At 40.0% G+C, this 22,165-nt stretch overlaps 1 protein-coding gene across 3 annotated transcripts; it reads right to left on the bottom strand.

The window, feature by feature from the left end:
• Positions 1-584: 584 nt before the first annotated feature.
• Positions 585-15,568, bottom strand: FOPNL (FGFR1OP N-terminal like). 3 transcript variants are annotated; one of them, XM_012647681.1, is made up of 5 exons: positions 15,489-15,568; positions 12,316-12,513; positions 11,567-11,651; positions 4,627-4,763; positions 585-929 (listed from the first exon to the last, which is right to left on the bottom strand). In XM_012647681.1, exons 1-4 carry the CDS (start codon positions 15,514-15,516, stop codon positions 4,640-4,642), a joined length of 435 nt encoding a protein of 144 aa, XP_012503135.1. In that variant the 5' UTR covers positions 15,517-15,568; the 3' UTR covers positions 585-929; positions 4,627-4,639. The 3 variants fall into 3 exon arrangements, with proteins under 3 accessions (XP_012503135.1, XP_012503137.1, XP_012503138.1); XM_012647683.1 differs by having other exon boundaries at positions 912-929; positions 4,631-4,763; XM_012647684.1 differs by lacking the exons at positions 585-929; positions 4,627-4,763 and having other exon boundaries at positions 11,563-11,651; positions 15,489-15,555.
• Between the last annotated feature and the right edge of the window lie 6,597 nt (positions 15,569-22,165).

Genomic DNA, 22,165 nt, shown 5'->3' with positions numbered 1-22,165 from the left:
TTTCCTATCCCAGGGATAAAAATTAACGTTTAGTAAGACTTCCAGAGCCCAGACAATAGAGGGCTGGCCCTTTCATGGCTCATCTGTAACTGCACAACTGAAGGCCACACAGAGGTTAAACAATGCCATCTTTCACAAGTCACTCTCTGGTATTTCTCCCAAAGCCTGTCTCTTCATGCTTATTTCACATTCTTTGCATAATAAAATAAACTCTTTGTTTCACTTACAGCAGAATTAAAAAAAATACTCCCCCCCCTCACCTTTTAATTAAATCTTCCAGTAGAAGCCAAGATGGTCTAAGGAAAGAAAAAGTAGATTGTTACCTAGCTTAAAAGTTCAACTTTAGATAGTACTTCAGATATTTAAACCTAATTATAAATGGTTATCTGAAAAAAGGTGCTTTAGAAAAAAACAAACTTTACGGAATTACAGGTTTTTTCTGGTTTTAATGTTCTTTTAATGTTTTTTTAAAACTTGAATGTTCTTACAAATCCGCATAATTCCAGCTAAAGAAAATTTAATTAATGTGCCATGTCAAAGAGCAGAGCATATGATTATAGAGACCTATATATTTTTTTAGAAGAATGTACAGGGTACTAAAAAGCCCTTTCACGTCTCACAAATGTAAGGACCTTTAAAATACTTCCTAAAAACAATTCATTTTCTTTCGAGTCAAATCCAATAAGCTTGATGACAGTTAGCTTTTATTCACAAATGCAATCAAACACAAGGGGCTAAGTGTTTTGCAGAAACTCTACAAAGTACAAATATTAGTGGCGTATTTTGGTAACATTGGGACAATAAGTTATTTAGTACACACAGTTTTAACATAAGATATCCCAAATGGAAGTGTCATTTCTTTACTGCTTGAGAAATACGCACATCTTCACTATTAGTATTTTTCCCCTCCTCCTTTCTTAGGTGATCATCTGAAACAAACACAAACAAATGTTAATAGTTATCCCAAGTCAAAATAGGCAGATAGGCAGACATATCTACATATACTATATTTTAGGATGTTACATTTTTAGTATTCTTTGAGTTCTTTAGATGGTTTAGGACAATGAAAAAGCTCATTATTTTTAAACACTTTTGAAGAAATCAGAAATGTTTAGGTCTATGGACTCACTCTTAACTACTCAAAAGTATTTCTTGACTTTAAGTGAATAGAGTCCAACCTGCAGTAAACCTACGTGTAAGTAGTGACAAATTCATCTCTTACATGCAAGGAATGGAATTTGTAAGAAAGGACAAGGTGTTCAATCAGCATTTTGAGAGTTGCCAAAGTTCTTCCATTAAAACACAACTAAAAAATTTTCAAATAGAAATACTTCCCAGCAGCACCCTCTTGTGGCAAGGAGAAAACTGGCATAGTTTACATCTTACTACCAAAATCACAGTTATCCAAGAGATTGTAGAAAATGTTCTCAGAGGCCAACAACAAAACAATGAAGCTCCTTGAGAGTTCAGAGGAGCCCAGAGCCCTGTGACCACACACTTTGCTCTGGCAATGGCAAAGGCGGGGCCCTAGACATCTCTGCTCAATTTCTTTTGTCATGGGGTAAAGAGTAGAGGATAGAAATATTCTACATTAAAAGAACCTAAAAGACTTAATATCCAAATGCAACAAATATGCAATGCAAAAACTATACTCCTGAAAACATATTAACCTCCCAAACACTTCTTACAACTGACAAAACAAAATCTTTCTAGTGACAATTTTGATAACAGGAGAAAAAGGATACAAATTTAGACAAGCTGCTAGAAAAATGCAAATTTTAGCACCAAAACACCTACTGGATTTTCTGATTCTAAAGACAATTTGATTATACACACAGTTTTATTAGTCCGCAGCAGCTGATTACCCTCAATGCAAACACCACTTTGCAGGTCTGGATAACAGATGGAAATCTCTCTTCCTCAATCCTAGGCGACTTTGCAGGACAGAAAAAAATTAACAATTTCCTTAGAACACAGTGATTTTAGGTCTTCTAGGAAAGTATTTTAACAATGACGTTTGTTATGCTTGATAGATGTGCAATAAAGTTGAGCTGATGATTGTCTCTATTATGAAAATCTGGTCTTTTATTTACAATAAAAATCTTTTATTTATAGTGAAAACGAGTTTGCCTCCGAGATTACAATCACTTACAGGAGCAGCACCGATGGATTCGCTATCATTTCAAAGGTGGGCATGCCTCTTTAAACCCTCTTCATTTTTCTGCAGCACTTTGAAAGCTTTGATGAGAGAAGTACTTTCCTCCTGGAATACTTTGAACTTATTTTCAAATAAAAGCTAACTTAGTTTTAGTGTTTAATATCTCAGTTAGATGAGCTCATGTAGAGATAAGAGACTGCGATCTGAAGAATAATTAGTTTAATATCTTCATAACCTCTTCAATGCTGTCAAATAAGAGTTATGTAGCCTTCAGACAGTAAGCTGGAGTGGAGAAAGTAAACGGGAGGCTTAAGTGTGCTACTGGAACATGCTGCAATTTTGGCTGACAATTCCCAAGAGGTCACTGTTGTGCCAGGAAAATTTCTGATGATCAAAAAAGTAATTTGCAAAATAACTGTTCTTCTCCCATTAGTTCAGCAGTCATCCTCGTTTCTCAGCTTTCTAGAGAGCTCTCCACAGAATGGGCACTCAAAGCTGCTTTACTGACTTGAACTCGACTCTCGGATGTCTCTTGCACTTTATACATAATGGTATCTATCTGTCTGTCTCTCTTTCTCCCTCCTTTGTTCAGGGCTAGCGATCTCATCTGTGACTTTCCCCTCAAAAGAACAGAATTTGGTTAAGAAATGCTGTTACTTGTAACTCTCTTACTAGCCATTGGCCATGAATATTAAGAAGATTGATTATAAAAAGCTTACAAATAAGAAAAGTTATTTCTCAAGAAGTTATTTATCCTCATGGGACTGATAATATCAATGTCTTGGAGTTGCTGTGTTAACAAGTATTAATGTGTACAATATCCATTGGTGACAACTGAACACAGAAACAGGTATTGTCATATATTCTTCACAAGTGTATAAACTGGTAAAGTCTTTTTGGAGGGGAATTAGACAATCTCTACTATATTTTTAAATATGTATGTACTTCGAACAAGCATCCACACAAAAGAAATATTTATATGTGTGGACAAAGGCACAATGTTACATCGCAATAATAAAAAAGCAAAAAATTAAAAACAGTGCGTAAGAGTGATTGTAGTAATACTGTGGAATACTACACAAAGTTAAGAATGAGATCTACACATGAAAAAAGCCAGCTGCAGGATAATACGCACAGTGACAGTGCACATACATTTAAATGCACAGAAATGAGTCCTGAAGGACATCCCCCAAACTGCTAACAGGGGTACCTTCTATGGAAAGGAGGGGAATCGGGGAGTTAGAGGCAAGAAGGAAAGAGGTTAAAGGGAACTTTATGTTATATGAAAATTTTAGAGATTTACTCATGTACTTGCACAATTAATGTTTTATTTTGCTTTTTAAGTACTCGCCAAATAGTAGGCACTAACGTCAGTTCCTGACCAATCCCTGAAAAGAGAATTTGGAAAACTTCTCCATAGTCTTTAAATGGAAAAGTCCACAGGAATAGCAATCACATGTGCTGACTCTGCTAATAATTATCTGTTACAGGCCTTAGATGAGCCACTTAACCTCTTAGTCTTGGAAACCTCTTACAGTTTTCTCTACCGTAAAAATAAGTAGGTGGGAATGATTTCTTTTCCAATGTTCCACTCAGCTCAGATTTCTAAGATATATAGAAGGATAACTCCTAGCGAAGTCAGAAATAACCTCCAAAAGAAGTTAACCTGGCTCACAAATATTTCACTTTCAGACCTTAAGAGACAGCAAATATCTAACATGGTCAATATTGTTCACAGCAGTTTAGGAAAAATACGAAAGGCAATTCGCATTTTAGGCATTTCCTGAAAGCTTATGTCAACATTCAAAATTTACATTTGTTCTCCAGCTGCCTGAGCCCCACCTGTAACTGTCCTTGAAAACAGATCCACTCTCTTCCACGGGTGGAAACATTGAGCCATTCAATTCAAATGATCAAAATGGGATCCTACTGCTGAGATAATCGAAACAACTGGAAGCTCATTTAAAAAGTGAACGTTCTGAAAGAAATAAGGGCTATTCTCCTAAGAATTTGTTACCTGTAGATAACTACCATTCTACCATAAAAAGTATCCCGAAAGTGCAAAGAACACATATACCCATGACTTCTCTCTGTATTCAGCAATCTTGCCTTTTATTCTTCAGTCATGGAGAGGAAAAGAGTGATCACTTGATAAAAAGCTATTTATTCAGTATGCTAAGGATCTAAGTTGCTCCAAAGACTATAAGTTTATGTGAAAATCAGATTTTTCAATATTTCTGTATAAAAATTATATCTAAGAATTCTACCCAGTTATTCCCTCCCACCCCCCCACATTCTCTTTCCAAAAGGCATTTTGTTTTTTGGAGTAACAGGCTAACTATATTAGATATAAAAAGAATTAAATTATGACTCCAAAGCTCAGGAAAAACTCCTCCAAAGGTAAAAATATATAAAGTAAGAAAATATACTTGCTGACAGCTAAATGATGAATCTGAGAAAACTCATACCCACTTGGTTTCTTCAACTCGGTTGTTTGCCAAGATTTGGGTTTGGAGGCTGAAGTGAAGGCCCTTTCAGAAATGCATTCTGGATGCCATCCTTAGCTCCATGCAAGAAATGAGCTAAAATTCCATATAAAAGAGGTCTACAGCAGGAAGAAAACAAAAAATCAATTAAATGTGAATAAGAAAAGCTTAAAATATTTATTCTTTAAAAGGTAAATTGTGACACCAAAATGGCCAAATAATTCACTAGACTTTAAAAACCTGCATGATTATTACCCAAATTGCAAACTGTTCATACTTTTAAATTTAAGAGTACTGTTTAACTCAAATGACAATTTTAAAATGCAGAGAAAACATGTTAACAATTTAAACGTCTACACTGAAATACAATTCCTATCAATCCAAAGGAATTCAGCTTTTAAGCTCCAAAGTCCAGTATAATATTTTCCAATACCTAGCACTGTCTGATACACAAGTATTCAATAAATGTCTATTGAATTAATAAATCCTTGCCCAGAGAAGGTCTTAGGTCCTGAGAGCCAGACTGCCTGGGTCCAAATCCCAGCTTTGCCACTTGCCAGTTGTGGGACCCTGGGTAAGATTCTTAATCTCTCCAAACTCATAAACATTTCTTCCTCTCTAAACAAAAAAGGTAGGCACAGTCTCTACCTCATAGAGTTGTTATGCACTAAGTGAGTTAATAAATGCCAAGTGTTTATTACTAAGCCTGGCACATATTAATGGTATATAAATGTTAGCCACACCAGAGATGGGTAATATTTTAAAAACAGCAGTTTACAAAATACTCCTACCTTTCTTTATTTTATCCTCACCTTGTGATGTCAGAATAATCACAGTCAATTTATAAATGAAAAAACCACAGCTCAGAGGAGATTTGCTAGAGATTCCCTCAGATAGTAAATAAACAAAGTTTACACTTGAACCTCAAGTCCCACATTCTTTTCCTTACAATATGCTGCCTGGAGATTTGTATTAGTACCCTTGCACAAAGGAAAGCTGCTCTGCTGATAATAAAGAGAGGTACAATAGAGATATCTTCCTCTGTTTCCAATTTCCTATTTGAAAATAAAATCAAAAGAATTTATTTTTTTGAGGTATCTATCTATTGTTAGCTGGTATAATGGTTTAAAGTATGATACTCCCCTCCAATGATGGAATCTAATTGCCCTCTCTTTGAGTGTGAGCTGAACTCACTTCTAAGGAACAGAATAAGGCGTTAAGTGACAGTGTGCAACTTCAGAGACTACATCATAATGACACTGTGGCTTCCTCTCCTTGCTTTCTCTCTTGGATCACTGCCTCTGGGGGAAGTCAGATCCCTAAGGACACTCAAGCAGTCCCAAAGAAAGGTACATGTGGCGAGAATTGAGGCCTCCTGCCAACACCACTGTGAGTGAGTAGTTTGGAAGCAGATCCTCAGCCTCCGTCAAGCCTTCTGAAGACGGCAAGCCTGACTGGCATCTTGACTGCAACCTCAAGGGAGACCCTATGCTAGTTTCACCTAGCTAAGCTCATCCCAAATTCCCAAATATCCCACAGATAATTTATGTTTATCATTTTAAGCCACCAGATTCTGGGGTTACACAGCAATAAACTAACTGTGTAACAAAGCAATTTTTCCATGCCACAAGCAAAGCAGGAAAGTTTCCTTAATAAAATGCTTACAGGCCGGGCGCGGTGGCTCACGCCTGTAATCCTAGCTCTCTGGGAGGCCGAGGTGGGCAGATTGTTTGAGCTCAGGAGTTCGAAACCAGCCTGAGCAAGAGCGAGACCCCGTCTCCACTAAAAATAGAAAGAAATTAATCGGACAACTAAAAATATACAGAAAAAACTAGCCGGGCATGGTGGCGCATGCCTGTAGTCCCAGCTACTTGGGAGGCTGAGGCAGTAGGATCGCTTGAGCCCAGGAGTTTGAGGTTGCTGTGAGCTGAGACCACGCCACGGCACTCTAGCCCGGGCAACACAGTGAGACTCTGTCTCAAAAAAAAAAAAAGATGCTTACAAAAGCATCATCTAGGAATATAAAATAGGTCCTTTGTTTACTTGAATCCAATCTTTCCCAAAGTGTTAATTGGTTCAAAATGATTTTAAATGTTTAAAATTTTATTTTTTAAATTAATACATAGCTGGGCATGGTGGCTCATGTCTCTACAAAAAAAAATTTTTTTAATTTGCCAGGCATGGTGGTAAGAGCCTCTAGTTCCAGCTGCTTAGGAAGCTAAGACAGGAAGATCACTTGAGCCCAGGAGTTTGAGGTTATGGTGAGCTACGCTCCTGCCACTGCACTACAGCCCCTGTGACAGAGTGAGACTCTGTTTCAAAAAAAGAAAAAATTAACATATGATAAAATTTACTTAAGACTTTAAAATTTTAAGAGATATTTTTAAATATTATTAGAAAAATATATAACTATTACATTTAACCTGCAATTTCATGGCTATTACAATTTTTTAAAATAAGTCTAAAAAAGATAATTTAAAGTACAGTCTCACAATACATTAAGTGTATTTCTAGAACACAAAACCTCTGAAACTGAAATTTTCTTAATAAATTTAGCACAAACTCATTGGTGGCATGACTATTACAGACTTTACCTTGTCTGATAATTCTTAAGTTTCACTGAAAAATATTAATGGGATTGTGGGATGCCATTTTAGACTCCCCTATATATAGTATTTGGTATATGTACCATATTACTTTTTAAAACCTGAAAATATTTGGATTTTCCAAACACACTGGCCTCAGGGTTTTAGATACAGCACTGCGGATCTATAAGTAAATAATATGAGTAGTACATGTAGACAGCAGACTTTGTGAGTACAAAAATCATTGAAGTTGAGAAACAAGGACTTAAAGAAGTTACCTAACTTTTTTTAAATAAAGCTGTTTATTAACCTACTTCTTACAGTATCATCTGCAGCAAATATCTCATAAGCTACCAAGAAGCTGACAAGAGTGTAATAGTTGTTCATTTCCAACAACCGCTAAATGAAAATCTCGTGGTGTTTACACGGTGCAATACCTCACTGCTCATTCCAAGTCTAGACTCCTCCAATTTATTTTTCCCAGTGTTCTCAATTGTACCATTTTTATACTTTTCAAAAAATTGTCAAAATCTAAGCTCCTTAAAGTGTTACCCACTTTTTGCTTAACAAACATACAAATACAGTGATTAACTGTATCCATGAACACTAGCTCTGCAGGATGTAAACAATTGTGCCAAAAAGAGATAATTTAGTCAAATAAGTTTGGAGACCCTGAGTTAGAGGACAATGGCTTTCTTTATTGTAGGATTTCTCAGAACAACTTCAATACTAACGTGTATTACGAATCTCCAAGAGGGGATGTGGTATCCTGGCCTTCCTACCTGAGACCCCTTTTGTGGTGAACGCTTCACAAAACAAACTATCTGTGGATCATACTCTGGGAACAATTGATTTCCAGACAACAACGCAACAGAAAACAATGTTCATGGCTACATCTCCAGTGCCTAAAACAGTGCCTAGCATTTAGCAGGTACTCTATTTTTAAGTGAACCAACATTCACTGTAATATCTCTTGCAATCGTAAAACACTGGAAAAAACCTAAACGTCCATCAGTTAGTATGCTGGCATGAAAAACAAGTTGTACAATTACCTTATATATGTGGAAGAAAATATACATATAAATGCTTTAAATATGTAGTATATGTATGAATGAATATAAGGGAAAATGTTAACAGTGATTATCTCTGGAGAGTGAGATTAGGTTTCAGTGGGCAGAGTGGGGAACAATAACTTTTACTCTTCAATGTATACTCTTCTGTGCTATCTACATTTTTACAACGAAAAATTATTACTTTCAGTATAATTAAAACTAATTCTAGCTACCCCACTCAAATGAGATTTACTCTAGCCACTGCTCTTCCTCTAGGCGTTCATGGCATTTTACGTCAATTTTTAATCACAAGATGAGTAAACAGTCAGCCTGTTATATTCATTCATGACTCCTGCTTACAAACCCTGTCAGAAAGAGATCATAACCTACCCAGCACATAGCTGGACAGAGTTGAGATGCTCAGTAAAACACTAATATTAAAATGCTATTTCCAAACTGTTACATTACTAGTTAAATACATAGTGCTATAACAATGTTCCATTAGTACATTAGCCCAAATTACACTTATTTGGATTAAATTTTTGCTTTAAAATGTAGCATAATGGCAATTGACTTCCTTTTTAGTAAGCCCAGTATTGCTGCTAAAGCCTTCTGCAGTCATTTAATATTAACATAAAGACTTTAAAGAAAATACAAATCAATAAAACTAAGAAATGTTTTCTTTTCTCTCTTTATCAAAATCACCCTGATTTTATACAGATACCAAATAAATTTTCTTGGTAACTGAAATTCAACTCAATAAGCATTTTATTGGGTATCTGTAAAGAACACTGTGAGATATAACAGAAATAACTTTCACAAAATACCTTTTCTTAAAGTTTTCTGTCTAGTGGAAGACCTGTTAATATAAGAAATAATAAAATATATGTGTAATAAAATTACAAATCAAATCTTAAAGAAACAGAAACTTGAAGGGAAGAGGGGGGGAAGAGGAAAAGAACAATGTCATAAAGGAGTTAACATCTGAACAGGGCCAATAAAAATGAAAGATGCTCGAGTAGGAGTTAAGGGGAAGAAGGAAGTGATCTGGGGCTTCTAGGCTAAGGGGACAGTTTGCAAAGGCAAAGAGCATGAAATTGCAACCTGTCTTCAAGGCGCAATGAACAATCAGATGTGAGCAGATACAGTTAGAGACGGATAGAAATATAGAGGCCTAAAACGCTGTGCTAAGCAACTTGGACTTCATTATATAAACAATGAAAGTTATTAAATGTTTCTAAACAAAGCAATAACTGTCTTTTAGAAAGACAGTTGGCAGTATGAAACTTAAGTTGGAAAAGAAAGTGACTGGAGATAGAGGAACTAGTCAGAAGGCTCCAGAACAGGGCAGTGAGAACGGATAGGAGATGCTGCAGAGGCTGAATCAGTGGCACCTACGAAGTGACTGGTAAAGAGATGAGAACGAGACAAAAACTTAAGTGTGGACTCCGTGTTTAGACCTGAAAGGCCATATGAGCAACCCACAAGGAGGGTTTCAGCAGACAAAAATAACATATTTGATTTTTGGACACACTGAGTTTGAGATGCCAACAGAAATATGGGCCCACAGCTTAGGAGCTTGGTCAAATTTAAAGCAGAATCACCAGCATAGACAGATTATTAAAGACTCAAGAGCACTTAGAAAAGGGGATGGAGCGGGCAGGCAAGAAGAAAAGAAAGTGGAGGACAAAACTTGGGGAGTGCCCACAATTTAAAGGAACTCTAAAGCAGTCAGTGAAGAAACTGAGAGCACCACTAGGGAGACAGGAAACCTAGGACAGTAAAGGGTCATAATAAACAATGACAAAAAGTATTTTAAGGAAGAATAGTCAATATTACAAAATGCTGTAGAAACTCAAGGAAAACTGAACTTCTCAAACTGGAAATATATATATATGTATACCTATAGGCCTATTCTTGGTGCTAGGGCCCAAGAGTATTAGGGGTTTGGCACAAAGTACAGGATAAAGGTGGCATATGATCCCGGAACATCAATTTCACACAAAGATTTGTGGGAGAGTTAAATTTAACTGGCATGTAATTTAAAATATTTGTACAATAATACAAACACAATTTTACCATGAAGTAAAATGAAAAAAATTCAATGAACTTTTAGAATGAGAAAACAAATTTCTAGCTAGAGAAAGGCTACTTTGAGCCATGTTCTCTGGCCTCCTAAGTGCGACTCTTTTTTTGCCAGTCAGGGACCCTCTGGAAAAAGTTTAAGAAACACTGAAATAAGAAAAGAATTAAGAGAGTGGTCACCCTCCTTTTCAAGAGCATAGTTTCAACATAAATGGTGACAAGAGAGTGTAAGATGCAGGGAGGGCAAAGCAGAGGGTAACAGCAAAATGAAAGCAGAGGTTGATGCAGTATGTTCGGTAGTAAAAAGGATATCAAGCAGTAGCCTGGGGTTGGGAGTTGACAGGCTTTTGTAGGAGAGGAGAGATCTGAGTTGTAGGGACCTTCCCTGGGCAAAAATTGGCTTAAGCCCAGAGTCAGCGGAAACTGGGTGTGCCATCCTTGGCGCCAGAGGTCAATAGGCCCAGGCACGGCCTGTTGACCAAACAGAACTATTCCTCATGACAGACAGCTTGATGACAGATAACCAAGCGCCTGGGGTCTTGCAAACAAGCCAAAGCGTCTCATTGTCCTGCATACGGTAATGAGATAAAGAAGTTAAGATGCAAGAAGTTAAGATGCAAACGTCTGCTTCTCTTAAGCAATCTTCTGGAAGGAATGAAGATGTATTTTCCTCAGGGCGCCTAAGGTAGTCACGTGCCAGGAAGTAGCTGCCGGACAGAGAAAAGTATAAGAATAAAGCGACTGGTGGAATCCCCACTGCAGTCTTGTACGTCTTGTGTGTGTGTCTGTGTGTTTCTTTCTGTGTCCATCCCCCGTTCTGCAATCCGGGCCACGACATGAGTAGATTCTTAAGTTGAAGTGTAGGAAGCAGTGGGGAGGAAGAGTTAAATATGAAGAAAACAAATGATAGAACAAAGCCTCAGAAAGAAAAAAGAAATGGATCAAGAAGCCAAAAGGAGTTACCCTGAGAAAGAAGTAGAGATACTTAGTCACTCTCAAGCCACAGAATTTTAGCTCCAGCAAACAGAGACCTCATCTGACTCATTCACTGCTGCACATCTTGGATTTAGTAGAAGGCTTGATACACACTAGATCTGAATAAATACCCGCTGAATTAAAATAAAATAAAGCCACCACTTTGCAATTATGACTCTAATACAATAATATCTGAAAACCTATTTTTTTAAAAAAATTCCTTACATTGTATTATCCTTTGATTCTTCAAATGCATTTAGTTCACGAATGAGAAATTGTCTGTCCAATGGAACTACAGGTTGCCCAGATTCTGGGGGGAAAAATTCATGAGAACACTGAGTCTATTAATCTAAAAAGAAAATATGATTTTAATAAGAGTCACAATGATCAGGTATACACATTTTTCAGATTTTGAAAAAATGATGACAGCACATACAAGTAAATTTCTCTTTAACTACCCACCCCCTTCCCCCAACACCACTTCTTTCCCTCCCATCACCAGAGTGAGTTTGGAGTTTAAACACTGCCTAGCCCTTTTTAAATACTGTGCTTTTACATACATCTGTGTATATCCCTAAACCAACACATAGTAGTAATATTTTAGGGTTTTTATCTCCATTTTCTATTTTTAAATAAGAATATATGTTTAATTTGTATTTTGAAAGCATATACATAGAAAAAATTAGCGGTTAACAGGATAAAATGTCAACAATTATTTATTGTCAGTATCAGGAGTTATGGACGATTTTTCAAAGTATATGCCCAGTTTAAGCGCTTAGTCATTTATTTTCCCCTGCTGTATAACAGCCCTCATGAGAATTTAAGCTACAGAAAGAGCCCATGTGATTTTTATGTCCCAGTCACCCAGATGACACTGTATGGTGATAGAAATGGATCTAGGCTAAACACTTTCTGAAAACTGGAGAAAGGGGAGAAGCAGATATTCTCTTAGGTGATGAACAATAACCACTTACCTGCTATGAGGACGGATGCTGTATACTTATATTTGTTGAATTCCAAATACTCCCGAATTAATTCATTAATGAGAAGGTTTTCATGAGACAATGATGGTCGCGGTTCACGGTCATCATCTAGGGCATTGAAAACTTCAGCTCGGATCCTTGCTCTTAAATGCCCTAATACTCCCTTTTTTTCCAAGGTATCCTTTAAAACTGTTCAATATAAAGTATTAATGCTTCAGTTATAGAGTCAATTTCGTCATTCTTAGGCATACGCTAAAGAAAGATGCTTAAAAGGTAAATGGCACAACAGCAGCTCTCAATGTAAACATTGTAACAAACTGAACAATTACACAAACTACCACTAGCCACGTTTGTAATCAAAAATATAGTTCCCAAGCTGCAGTGATTTACTCTAAATATATTTAAGCAAATTCAAGTTTGTCCTTACAACATCACTGTCAGGGTCTGTAGTCTAATACATAATCTTTAGTGAGGGAAGAAAGGGAGAGATTGAATGACAGTTAGCTCACTAGGACCTGAACTTACCCTCCCAGTCTCTCACATATTTTCAAGAGTGTTTGCCACTGCAGAAGGTTGTGTGGGTCATTAACAACCTCCGGGCTAGAAAGATAATTAAGGAAAACAACTACATTCCATGAAAGGAGTGTATCTTTTTTTTTGTATAAAAACTTTTGATATCTAGAACCCTTATAGAATGGCCCATTCTGAATGAAAAGGTGTTTTGGTTTTTTGTTTTTGTAAAGACAATTATGAGTTAACTCTTTAAAACAGTAGGATTTTGAAATTTTAAGACTTGTCAGAAATGTAACACATGACTGTATCAAAGCCACCTTAAGGAGGCAGGGATGTATATGCTGAATGCAACCTAACTTCTTGACCAGCCAGGGTCACCAAGACATAGATCGGTAGTTGTGATAATGGGATTTTGCTGTAAATATTTATACTATAGATATGTATAGATAGTGTAAGTATAGATATGGATAATTAGGAGCTTGGGGCTGAATTGACACCATCTCTTGTAGTTGGTCTGGAACTTTCTTTTTTCAAATAGTTCCTCCTGGCTAAATGACAACTCCAGAGAATAAACACACCTCATCCACAGTGCCTAGAACATAGTCAGAGCTCAATTAATGTTACCAATGAACACTATCATAAAGTACTATATTGGTGAAATAAACATAGTTTAATACTGTACAGCACCCTGCCAAAGGCACCAAATAAGTATACTACCATAATGAAAATTCATAACGGGAGCTCAGAGAGCTAATTCATGTGGGTAGGGACATAAATTTTTTTTAAGCTTCGATAAATAACAACAAAAAGAATCCTGGCTCATATGATTAAAAAGATACAATCTTTACCAGACATTTTACGTTTTTTTTCCACTTATTTTTAAATCAACCCCTCAACTTTTTTGCTGGTATGTTAAGTGTAGTTATAACCTATCAGACTTTGTAATAGGCCTATAAAAAGGCTTTGTAACAGCCTCGTCACACTCTCAGGATCATAACTGAACCCCTGTTCTCTAATTTCCAAATCTAATCTTTAGAAATTAGATGGGGACATTTTTTTCACTGACAAGGATCCTGTCCCAATTACTCCATATTATGCACAGTACAGCCTCAAAGTCAGCAGAAACATAAGAATGACACTGGAATTAGGAAACTTAGTATTCATCCCCACTTCAATGGTGAATCGCCAGCCCATGCCTCAGTCGCCTTCTCCAAAATAATGAGTTCTGTCTCTCAGAACTAGAACCAGGTGAAGTGGAAAAATGTGAGAGTGCACACAAAAGATAAAAGCCCACAAAATGTAAGATAAATGGTTGACAAACAAGTTTTCATTGGGGTTCTCTTGGACACAAAGCACACTCAGAACTGGGAAATACAGGAACAAAGTATAAAGGGCCCCCTAGTCTGTGTAGGACACCCCTAATGCCCAGAGTTATGCCTTCTTCTGGGCTTCCGTATCATTTTACCCTTCCCTCTACAACTACGCTTAGAACACTGGACAATAAAAATTTCTTCAGAAAGAGGTCTTAACCTGGCTTATATCCACAGAGTATCTTTAGATCCTCTGAAATTGTATGCAATATTACATGTGATGTGTACTTCTCTGGGGAGGGGGCCACAGATTCACATGAAGTCTGTTCTTTGGACAGAGGTATGCCCGTTTTATGATTGTTCACCAGTCCAGTGCCCCAAATACACATTTACATCAATGGTTACTGAATCATATTCTCAAAGAGAGTCCATTGTTTCTCCTCCCAATCTCTAAGAATTACTGGTTTAAACCTTGAGTTCCCTGAAAACCAGAGCTGATTTTATTTATTGGGCGGCAGCGATCAAGACTTGGTGCTCTGGTGCATCATATCTAGGTTGCCACACTCTACCTCTTCCTAGCTAAATTACTTTGGGTGAGCTAGTTCACCTCTCAGCACCTCACTTTCCCCATCTATGAAATGGGCATAGGGCTGTTACATGGAGTCAATTAAACAAAACATGGGCTGGGTAGTGCCTAACACACAAAGCTCAATCACTGGTAACTATATTATTACTTGTTTGGACATCTACTTCAAAGTTAAGGGTGCAAAAATGTTATTAATGACTCGAATGTAACCACCTTTGAGAAACTTTTCCGAAAAAGACAGGAGGAGAATGACCAGGTCAGGAAACCTTCCGCCTCTATTAATAGTTTCTCCCGATGAAAAGGTAAGATCTGCTCCAGAGGTCGTTGCAAGGATTGAACGAGACAACCAAGAAAATCGTTTAGGACTGTGCCTAACACCAAAAATGGTTGTGGGTAAGGTCATCATCAGCCCTGAGTTCAAGGCCCGGGCCAAGCCCTGGGGCTCCCGGTGGCGTCCAGAAAGATGCGCCAGAGGCCCAACCTGCAGCCCTGTAGACCTCTCTGGTGCCTGCAGAGTCCGCGACTCCTCCTCTAGCTCAAAACCTGTTTAAAATTGCCCCGGGCAACCACTTCTCAGAGCCCCCCTGCGCAGCGACCGCCACACCAGCCGGATGCTCCCCGCAGGCCCTCAAACCGCAGAACGACCCCCGGATATGCCGGCCCTTGTGTTCTGCGCGCTCTCCTCCTGTCCCTTCCTTTTCGTAGGATGAAGGTCCGATGCTTCCCACCCGGCAAGCCTTCCCGCTTGCACTCACCGGCCTTCAGCTCGGTGACATTCGCCATTTTTCAACGGCCGCCCGCGGCGCGCCTCGACCCTGCGCATGCTCAGCTCCGCGGCGTGGTCTGTAGCCAATAGGCGCACAGCTCTCGCCGCGCCCAGTCCCGCCCCTCTCCATTTCCGCTCTCCGCGGTTGTGTGGGCGGTGAACTCGCCAGAGATTCCACCGGTCAGCGAGCGCTCTGGGTCGGCCCTGCGGAGGGAGGCGGGAGGGGGAGCGGGGGCTTAGGCGGTTCCCAGCTTTTACCTGAGGGCGCTGCTGGCTCTTCAGCGCTTAACTTTAACCAGCTGAGCCTTGGCGTCATCTACCCGCTTGTCATCTCTGCAGCCTCAAGTACCGACTGGTAACAGTTATGCCACGTATTAAGGCTGTGGCTCTCAAACTTGAGCGTGCAACTGTACCAACTGGAGGACTTGTTAGAACAGATTGCGGGGTCCCACCTTTGGCGTCTGTGACTCAGTATATCTGGGGCGAGGCCTGAGAATTCGCTTTTCTGTCAAGTTCCCAGGTGGTACTGATGCTGCTGGTCTAGCGATCGTACCTGGAGAACCACTGTATTAAGCACTTACTATGAGACCGACACTGTGCCAAATCCTTTACACGCCTTAGCTCGTTGACCTCCCTATGACTATGTCCATTTTACAGAGGAGGAGATAGCCTTCGGTAGCTGAAGAGACTTAACCAAGATCCACCAGCAAATGGTGGAGATGGGATTTCAATCCAGGCCTCTTGCTCTTCAAAACCTGTTCTCTTCCACTGGTGCTTAAAGTGCAGCACACGTAAGGAATCCTAGGAGAGGAAGGAACATGGGAATAATGTACCCAAAACTGAGTGTAAGGTTGCATGATTCCAGTTGTTTCGCCAGGAATATCAAAAATCTTGGTTAAAGCCTGGGCGCAGTGGCTCACGCCTGTAATCCTAGCTCTCTGGGAGGCCGAGGCGGGCGGATTGTTTGAGCTCAGGAGTTCGAGACCAGCCTGAGCAAGAGCGAGACCCCGTCTCTACTAAAAAAAAAAATAGAAAGAAATTAATCGGACAACTAAAAACATATAGAAAAAATTAGCCGGGCATGGTGGCGCATGCCTGTAGTCCCAGCTACTGGGGAGGCTGAGGCAGGAGGATTGCTTGAGCCCAGGAGTTTGAGGTTGCTGTGAGCGAGGCTGACGCCACGGCACTCACTCTAGCCCGGGCAACAAAAGCGAGACTCTGTCTCAAAAAAAAAAAAAAAATCTTGGTTAAATAAGGCATCTTGGGCCTGGTGGTGGCTCACGCCTGTTATCCCAGCACTTTGGGAGCCCAAGGCAGGAGGATCCTCTGAGGCCAAGAGTTTGAGACCAGCCTGGGCAACAGAGCAAGATGCTATCCCTACCAAAAACAAAAAACAAACAAAAAAAAAACATCTTGACCTAGATTCTAGAACAGTGCTCTTTAAACTGCTGGTCAACTCAATAGTAGGTTTCAAAATCAATGAGCACATATTCAATGAAATGGAATGTTACTAATAGAAAAATTTGTTTTCCCAAACTTTTGTTTCGCATAGGACTGTCCAGAAAGTATCCACTCATGTAACCGTTCTTATATTAACAATGGCTGGATACTTTCCTGACAGCCCTCGTAGGTATGTTCCAGTATCTGATGTATTTCTTAAAGTGGGTAGCCATCAAAAAAGTTTGAAAGCCATTGTAATCTAGAAGATTCAATTCCTATTCCAAACTAGATAATTTTTGATCCCGTGGGATATGTCTGTTCTGTAACCTTAGAAAGGTCTTATCCAGTGTGACTTTCCTATTCTGTAAAACCACAGTGACTGAATTCCTGGCCTGCCTCTCAAGAATTTGTGGGGATTAACTAAATTCCAGGTGGAAGGTTTAAGCTCTTCAGAAAAAAAGCACTCCTGAATATATTGATGAGGAACTCAGAGAGGCAAACAATAATGTGATTGACTAATTACAAGCGGTAATTACACAATAACTAACATTCATTACTACTCTCTGTCTGGCAAGCGCTGCCCTAGAAACTTTACGTTAAGCATTTACCAACAACTCTATGAGGTAGATAGTCACACTATAATCATCTAAAGTAAAATTTCATTTAAAAGCATGTACTGAGGCCAGGCACGGTGGCTCACGCCTGTAATCCTAACACTCTGGGAGGCTGAGGCAGGAGGATTGCTTGAGCTCAGGAGTTCAAGACCAGCCTGAGCAAGAGCGAGACCCTGTCCCTACTAAAAATAGAATAATTATCTGGGCGTCATGGTGTGCGCCTGTAGTTCCAGCTACTTGGGAGGCTGAGGCAGGAGGATCACTTGAGCCCAGGAGTTTGAGGTGGTCGTGAGCTAGGCTGACGCCGTGGCACTCTACTGACGACAACAGAGTGAGACTCGGTCTCAAGAAAAAAGGTACTGAAATTGCGTAACACGCTGTGTTGCTGAGGATGTGGTGAAACAGGATGTGGTAGGTGGGCAAATTGGCACCACTGTCTAAAAAGTCTGTTTGGCAATATCTAATCAACCTTTCACACCCTTTGACCCATCAGTTGTAGTTCTAAGAATGTATCTTACAGATATATACTCACACCTAATTACAGAGGACATATGTTTAAGGATATTTATTCACTATTTATAGTAGAAAAAACTATGCATACCTATTAGAAAGGCTAAAATCAAAACAACTGACAATACTAAATGCTGTCAATATATTGCTGGTAGGAAAACAAAGTAGTATAGTCACTTTGGAAAGCAGTTTGGTAATTGCTAAGTCATACGTACGCTTACAAGATGAGCCAGTAATCCCAAGCTTAGGTGTTTACCCAAGAGAAATAAAAACTTATGTCCACATAAAAGCCAGTGGCAGATTTATTCATGATTGCCCCAAGCTGGAAACAACCCAGCATCTTACAACTGGTGAATGGATAAATAAACTGCAGTATATCCACACCACCAAGTAGCACTCAATAAAAAGAAACCAACGGCTGATACATGCCACAACATGCATGAGTCTCAAATGCATCGTGTTCAGTGAAAGAAACCAGGTTCAAAAAGCTACATCCAGTATGATCTACAGTATTTTAGAAAAGGCAAATTATAGGGACAAAAAACAGATCAGCGGTTGTCAAGGGTTTGGGATGAGAGAAGGGGACTGCCTACAGGATGCACTAGGGAAGTTTCTGGAGTAATGGGACTACTCTATACCTTGATTATAATTACATGATTGTATATGTTCACCAAAATTCATAGAGCTGTACACTTAAAAGGGTGACCATTACTCGATATATATCTCAATCAACTTGAATTAAAAAAATACTGGAAATATCAATATCATCAGTGGGAAGACGGGTTAAGTAAATTAGGGTACAGCCATAAATGAAAATGAAATACTGTGCAGTCATTCCAATCAATAGGGAGTTCTAAACATGTGTGTATGTAATTGTCATCAAGATGTATACAAAGAAAGTTTAAAAAGCACAGTCCAGTAGGAATTATGTAGTATGTCACCAACGGTTTAAAGAAAGGAGAAATACCAACTATTTGTTTGCTTAAACATGGGATACTTCTGAAAAGATATACAAAAATTGACCTTGGAATAAGACTGGGTGATTAAGCATCAGAGGTCAAGAGAAACTTTTGTCCATGGACTCATTTTGATTTAATTTTTTTTTTTTGAAACAGGGTCTTGCTTTGTCACCTGGGGCTATAGTGCAGTGGCATCATCATAGCTCACTGCAACCTCAAACTCCTGGGCTCAAGTGATCCTCCTGCCTCAGCCACCCAAGTAGCTGGGACTACAGATGTGCACCACCATGCCTGGCTAATTTTTCTATTTTTTTTTTTTAATAGAAGAGTTCTTTCTATATTGCTCAGGCTGGTTTCAAACTCCTGGCCTCAAGCCATCCTCCTGCCTTGGCCACCCAAAGTGCTAGGATTATAGGCATGAGCCATTGTGCCCGGCCTGATTTAAATTTTTAACTGTGCACATGCATTGCTGTGCACAACCAGCTGTGTGCAAGTGCAGCCTGATACCACCTCCTCTTGACTGCCTTGACTATCTCTTGCTTGTGTCCCTAGGGCCTCCCTGGTGCTGTATCCAATAGGCTGCCTGTAGGAGTCCTCATGGCCCTGCGGGCACCCACACAATTCTGGAAATGTGATGGACCCATGAGTGGTGGGAGGCAGTGGGTGATCCATGTGTCAGGTGGACATTTCTGAGGCATATTCTTCTTAACTCCCTACAGGGGCTCCAGGGGAACTGTGTGCCAGTTGCCCAGAGTGGTAACCAGCTCCGTCACTCACCATCACATTGGTTTTGCCTTTATGCCTATTGCGCTCGTCACAGTCCCCCCCGCCCAGGTTCCTGGAATTCTTCCCCAGACTGCTTGCTCCTAAGTCCTTGTCTCAGGTTCTACTTTTTAGATTAAACCAAACTAGGCCTAGCACTCTGGGAGGCTGAGGCAGGAGGATCACTCGAGGTCAGGAATTCGAGACCAGCCTGAGCAGGAGCGAGACCCCTGTCTCTTCTAAAAATAGAAAAATTAGCCAGGCATGGTGGTGCACACCTGTAGTCCCAGCTACTCAGGAGGCTGAGGCAGGAGGATCACTTGAGTCCACGAGTTTGAGGTTGCTGTGAGTTAGGCTGACACCACTGCACTCTAGCTGGGGTGACAGAGCAAGACTCTGGCCAAAAATAAAAAATAAAATAAAAGCTATAAACAAAAAAATTTATGGTGTGTCAGCTGTATGCCAGATCTGGGGGGTGGAGGAGGGAATGTTAAAATAAAAGTGAAGTCCTTGTGTGATTCCTCATTGCTGTAATTATGAGCTTCAGCTTTTTGATACAAGATCCTGGCCAATAATATCTTAGGTGGAAGAAATGAACTTCATGGAATTGGAACTCTTAGGATGATAGAATGGGAATTTTATTGTTGGCATCTCACATTTCGTTTCATTGCTATGCAACAGTGTAAGCCGATGCAGACATATGTAACGGTGTATACAGAGAACATCCCAACCAAGGGGGGAAAGACCACATACATACAGAGGGAGTTGAAATGTCTGTTCGAATGACAGAGATTTGTTTCAGTATTTTAATAATCTATTATCAGGGGTTGGCAAATGGACCAATGCCCATTTCTATAAATAAAGGCTTATTAGAACACAGCCATGCCCATTTTTTATGCGTTGACTAAGGGTGCTTTCACACTACAATGGAAGAATTGAGAAACTACAACAGAGCCCACATGCTTAAAATAGTTTATCTGACGCTTTAAGAAAAAGTTTGCCAATTCCTGAATTCTTGTTCCATAATTTTTCTAGGTAAGGGGTAGATTATCAATAGATCAACCGGTATTACTTTCTCAACAATAGCCAGTAATAATAAAAAGAGCAACTAACGTTTATGAAGCTCTTACTGCATGTGTGTGTGTGTGTGTGTGTGTGTGTGTGTTATTTCGTGTCATCCTAAAAACAGCTGAGAGACAGGGGTGATCCTCCCTGTTTTACAGATGAAGAAACTGAGGTTTGCGGAGTTTAAGTCACTTCTGAGTAAATGGCCGGGTGGGTGCTTTACCCCAAGTCCACTCACACTTATTCAGTTATTTTCAGTTATCTTGAACAAGCACTTCTCTTTTCTTTCTTTCTTTCTTTCTTTTTTTTGAGACAGAGAGTCTCACTCTATTGCCCGGGCTAGAGTGCCGTGGCGTCAGCCTAGCTCACAGCAACCTCAAACTCCTGGGCTCAAGCTATCCTTCTGCCTCAGCCTCCCGGGTAGCTGGGACTACAGGCATGCGCCACGATGCCCAGCTATTTTTTTCTATATATTTTTAGTTGTCCAGCTAATTTCTTTCTATTTTTAGTAGAGACGGGGTCTCGCTGTTGCTCAGGCTGGTCTCAAACTCCTGAGCTCAAACGATCCTCCCGCCTCGGCCTCCCAGAGTGCTGGGATTACCGGCGTGAGCGCTCTGACCAGCACTTCTCTTTTCTACCCCCTCCAGCCTACCTTCCTACCTTTCTCTCTCTCTCCTCTCATGCCCCTCCTTCTCTTTCCGTTTCTCCCCTCCTTCTCTCTCTTCCTCTCTCTTTCTTCTCCTCCTCCTTCTTCTTCCTCTTCTTCTCCTCTCCTCCTCTTCCTCCTTTTCTCTTGTCTCCCTCCACCCACTCTCTACTGGGCCTTTGCCTCTGCGCACCCCTCAGCCTGGAAACTTCCTCCTGCTCTGGTTAATTTCCTGTCATTCTTCAGTCCTCTATTTACATGTCATTTCTTTCTAAACCTTCCATGGCTAGATTAGGTTCTTCTCAAATCTATTTTGGGTGTGGGAAAGGCTGAGAAAGGGGAGGGCATAGAAATAAGGGAAGCTTCCAGTAGAGATGCCCCCCCAACTCCCTTCCCCCAGGCCCAAAGTCATGCCCCCTTCTTTGGGGCAGGCTGCTCCCAACGCCTGGTCCATGTTGGGGTATAAAGTTCCAGCCCTCTCGCCCCAGCTTGGGACATCTCTGTAGGGTCACTTCAACTTCAGAGCTTCCTGAGGGAGTAGGCTGAGGCCTTTGTTGGGACTGCATAGAAGCCCAGCTTCCCTCTTCCCTCCCCTAACCGCTCCCTAGGCGTGGATCCCAAGAGCCCTCCCTAATAAATTTTCTAAGGCTCGGCAATGGGCTTGACTTCT

This window comes from Propithecus coquereli, unplaced genomic scaffold (assembly GCF_000956105.1).
Source record: "Propithecus coquereli isolate 6110/MARCELLA unplaced genomic scaffold, Pcoq_1.0 Scaffold27, whole genome shotgun sequence".
Lineage (NCBI taxonomy): Eukaryota > Metazoa > Chordata > Mammalia > Primates > Indriidae > Propithecus > Propithecus coquereli.
Note: the sequence above shows the minus strand (reverse complement) of the source record. Positions and strands in the feature narration are given on the sequence as shown.

Bases quoted from the DNA above. Each gene is read 5' to 3' on its own strand.
- FOPNL (XM_012647681.1), bottom strand. From the start codon at position 15,516: ATGGCGAATGTCACCGAGCTGAAGGCCG. The intron at 12,514-15,488 runs GTGAGTGCAAGC...TATATTGAACAG, and splicing joins TGTCACCGAGCTGAAGGCCG to TTTTAAAGGATACCTTGGAA. The intron at 4,764-11,566 runs GTAAGGAATTTT...TTCCTGCTGTAG, and splicing joins GAATCAAAGGATAATACAAT to ACCTCTTTTATATGGAATTT.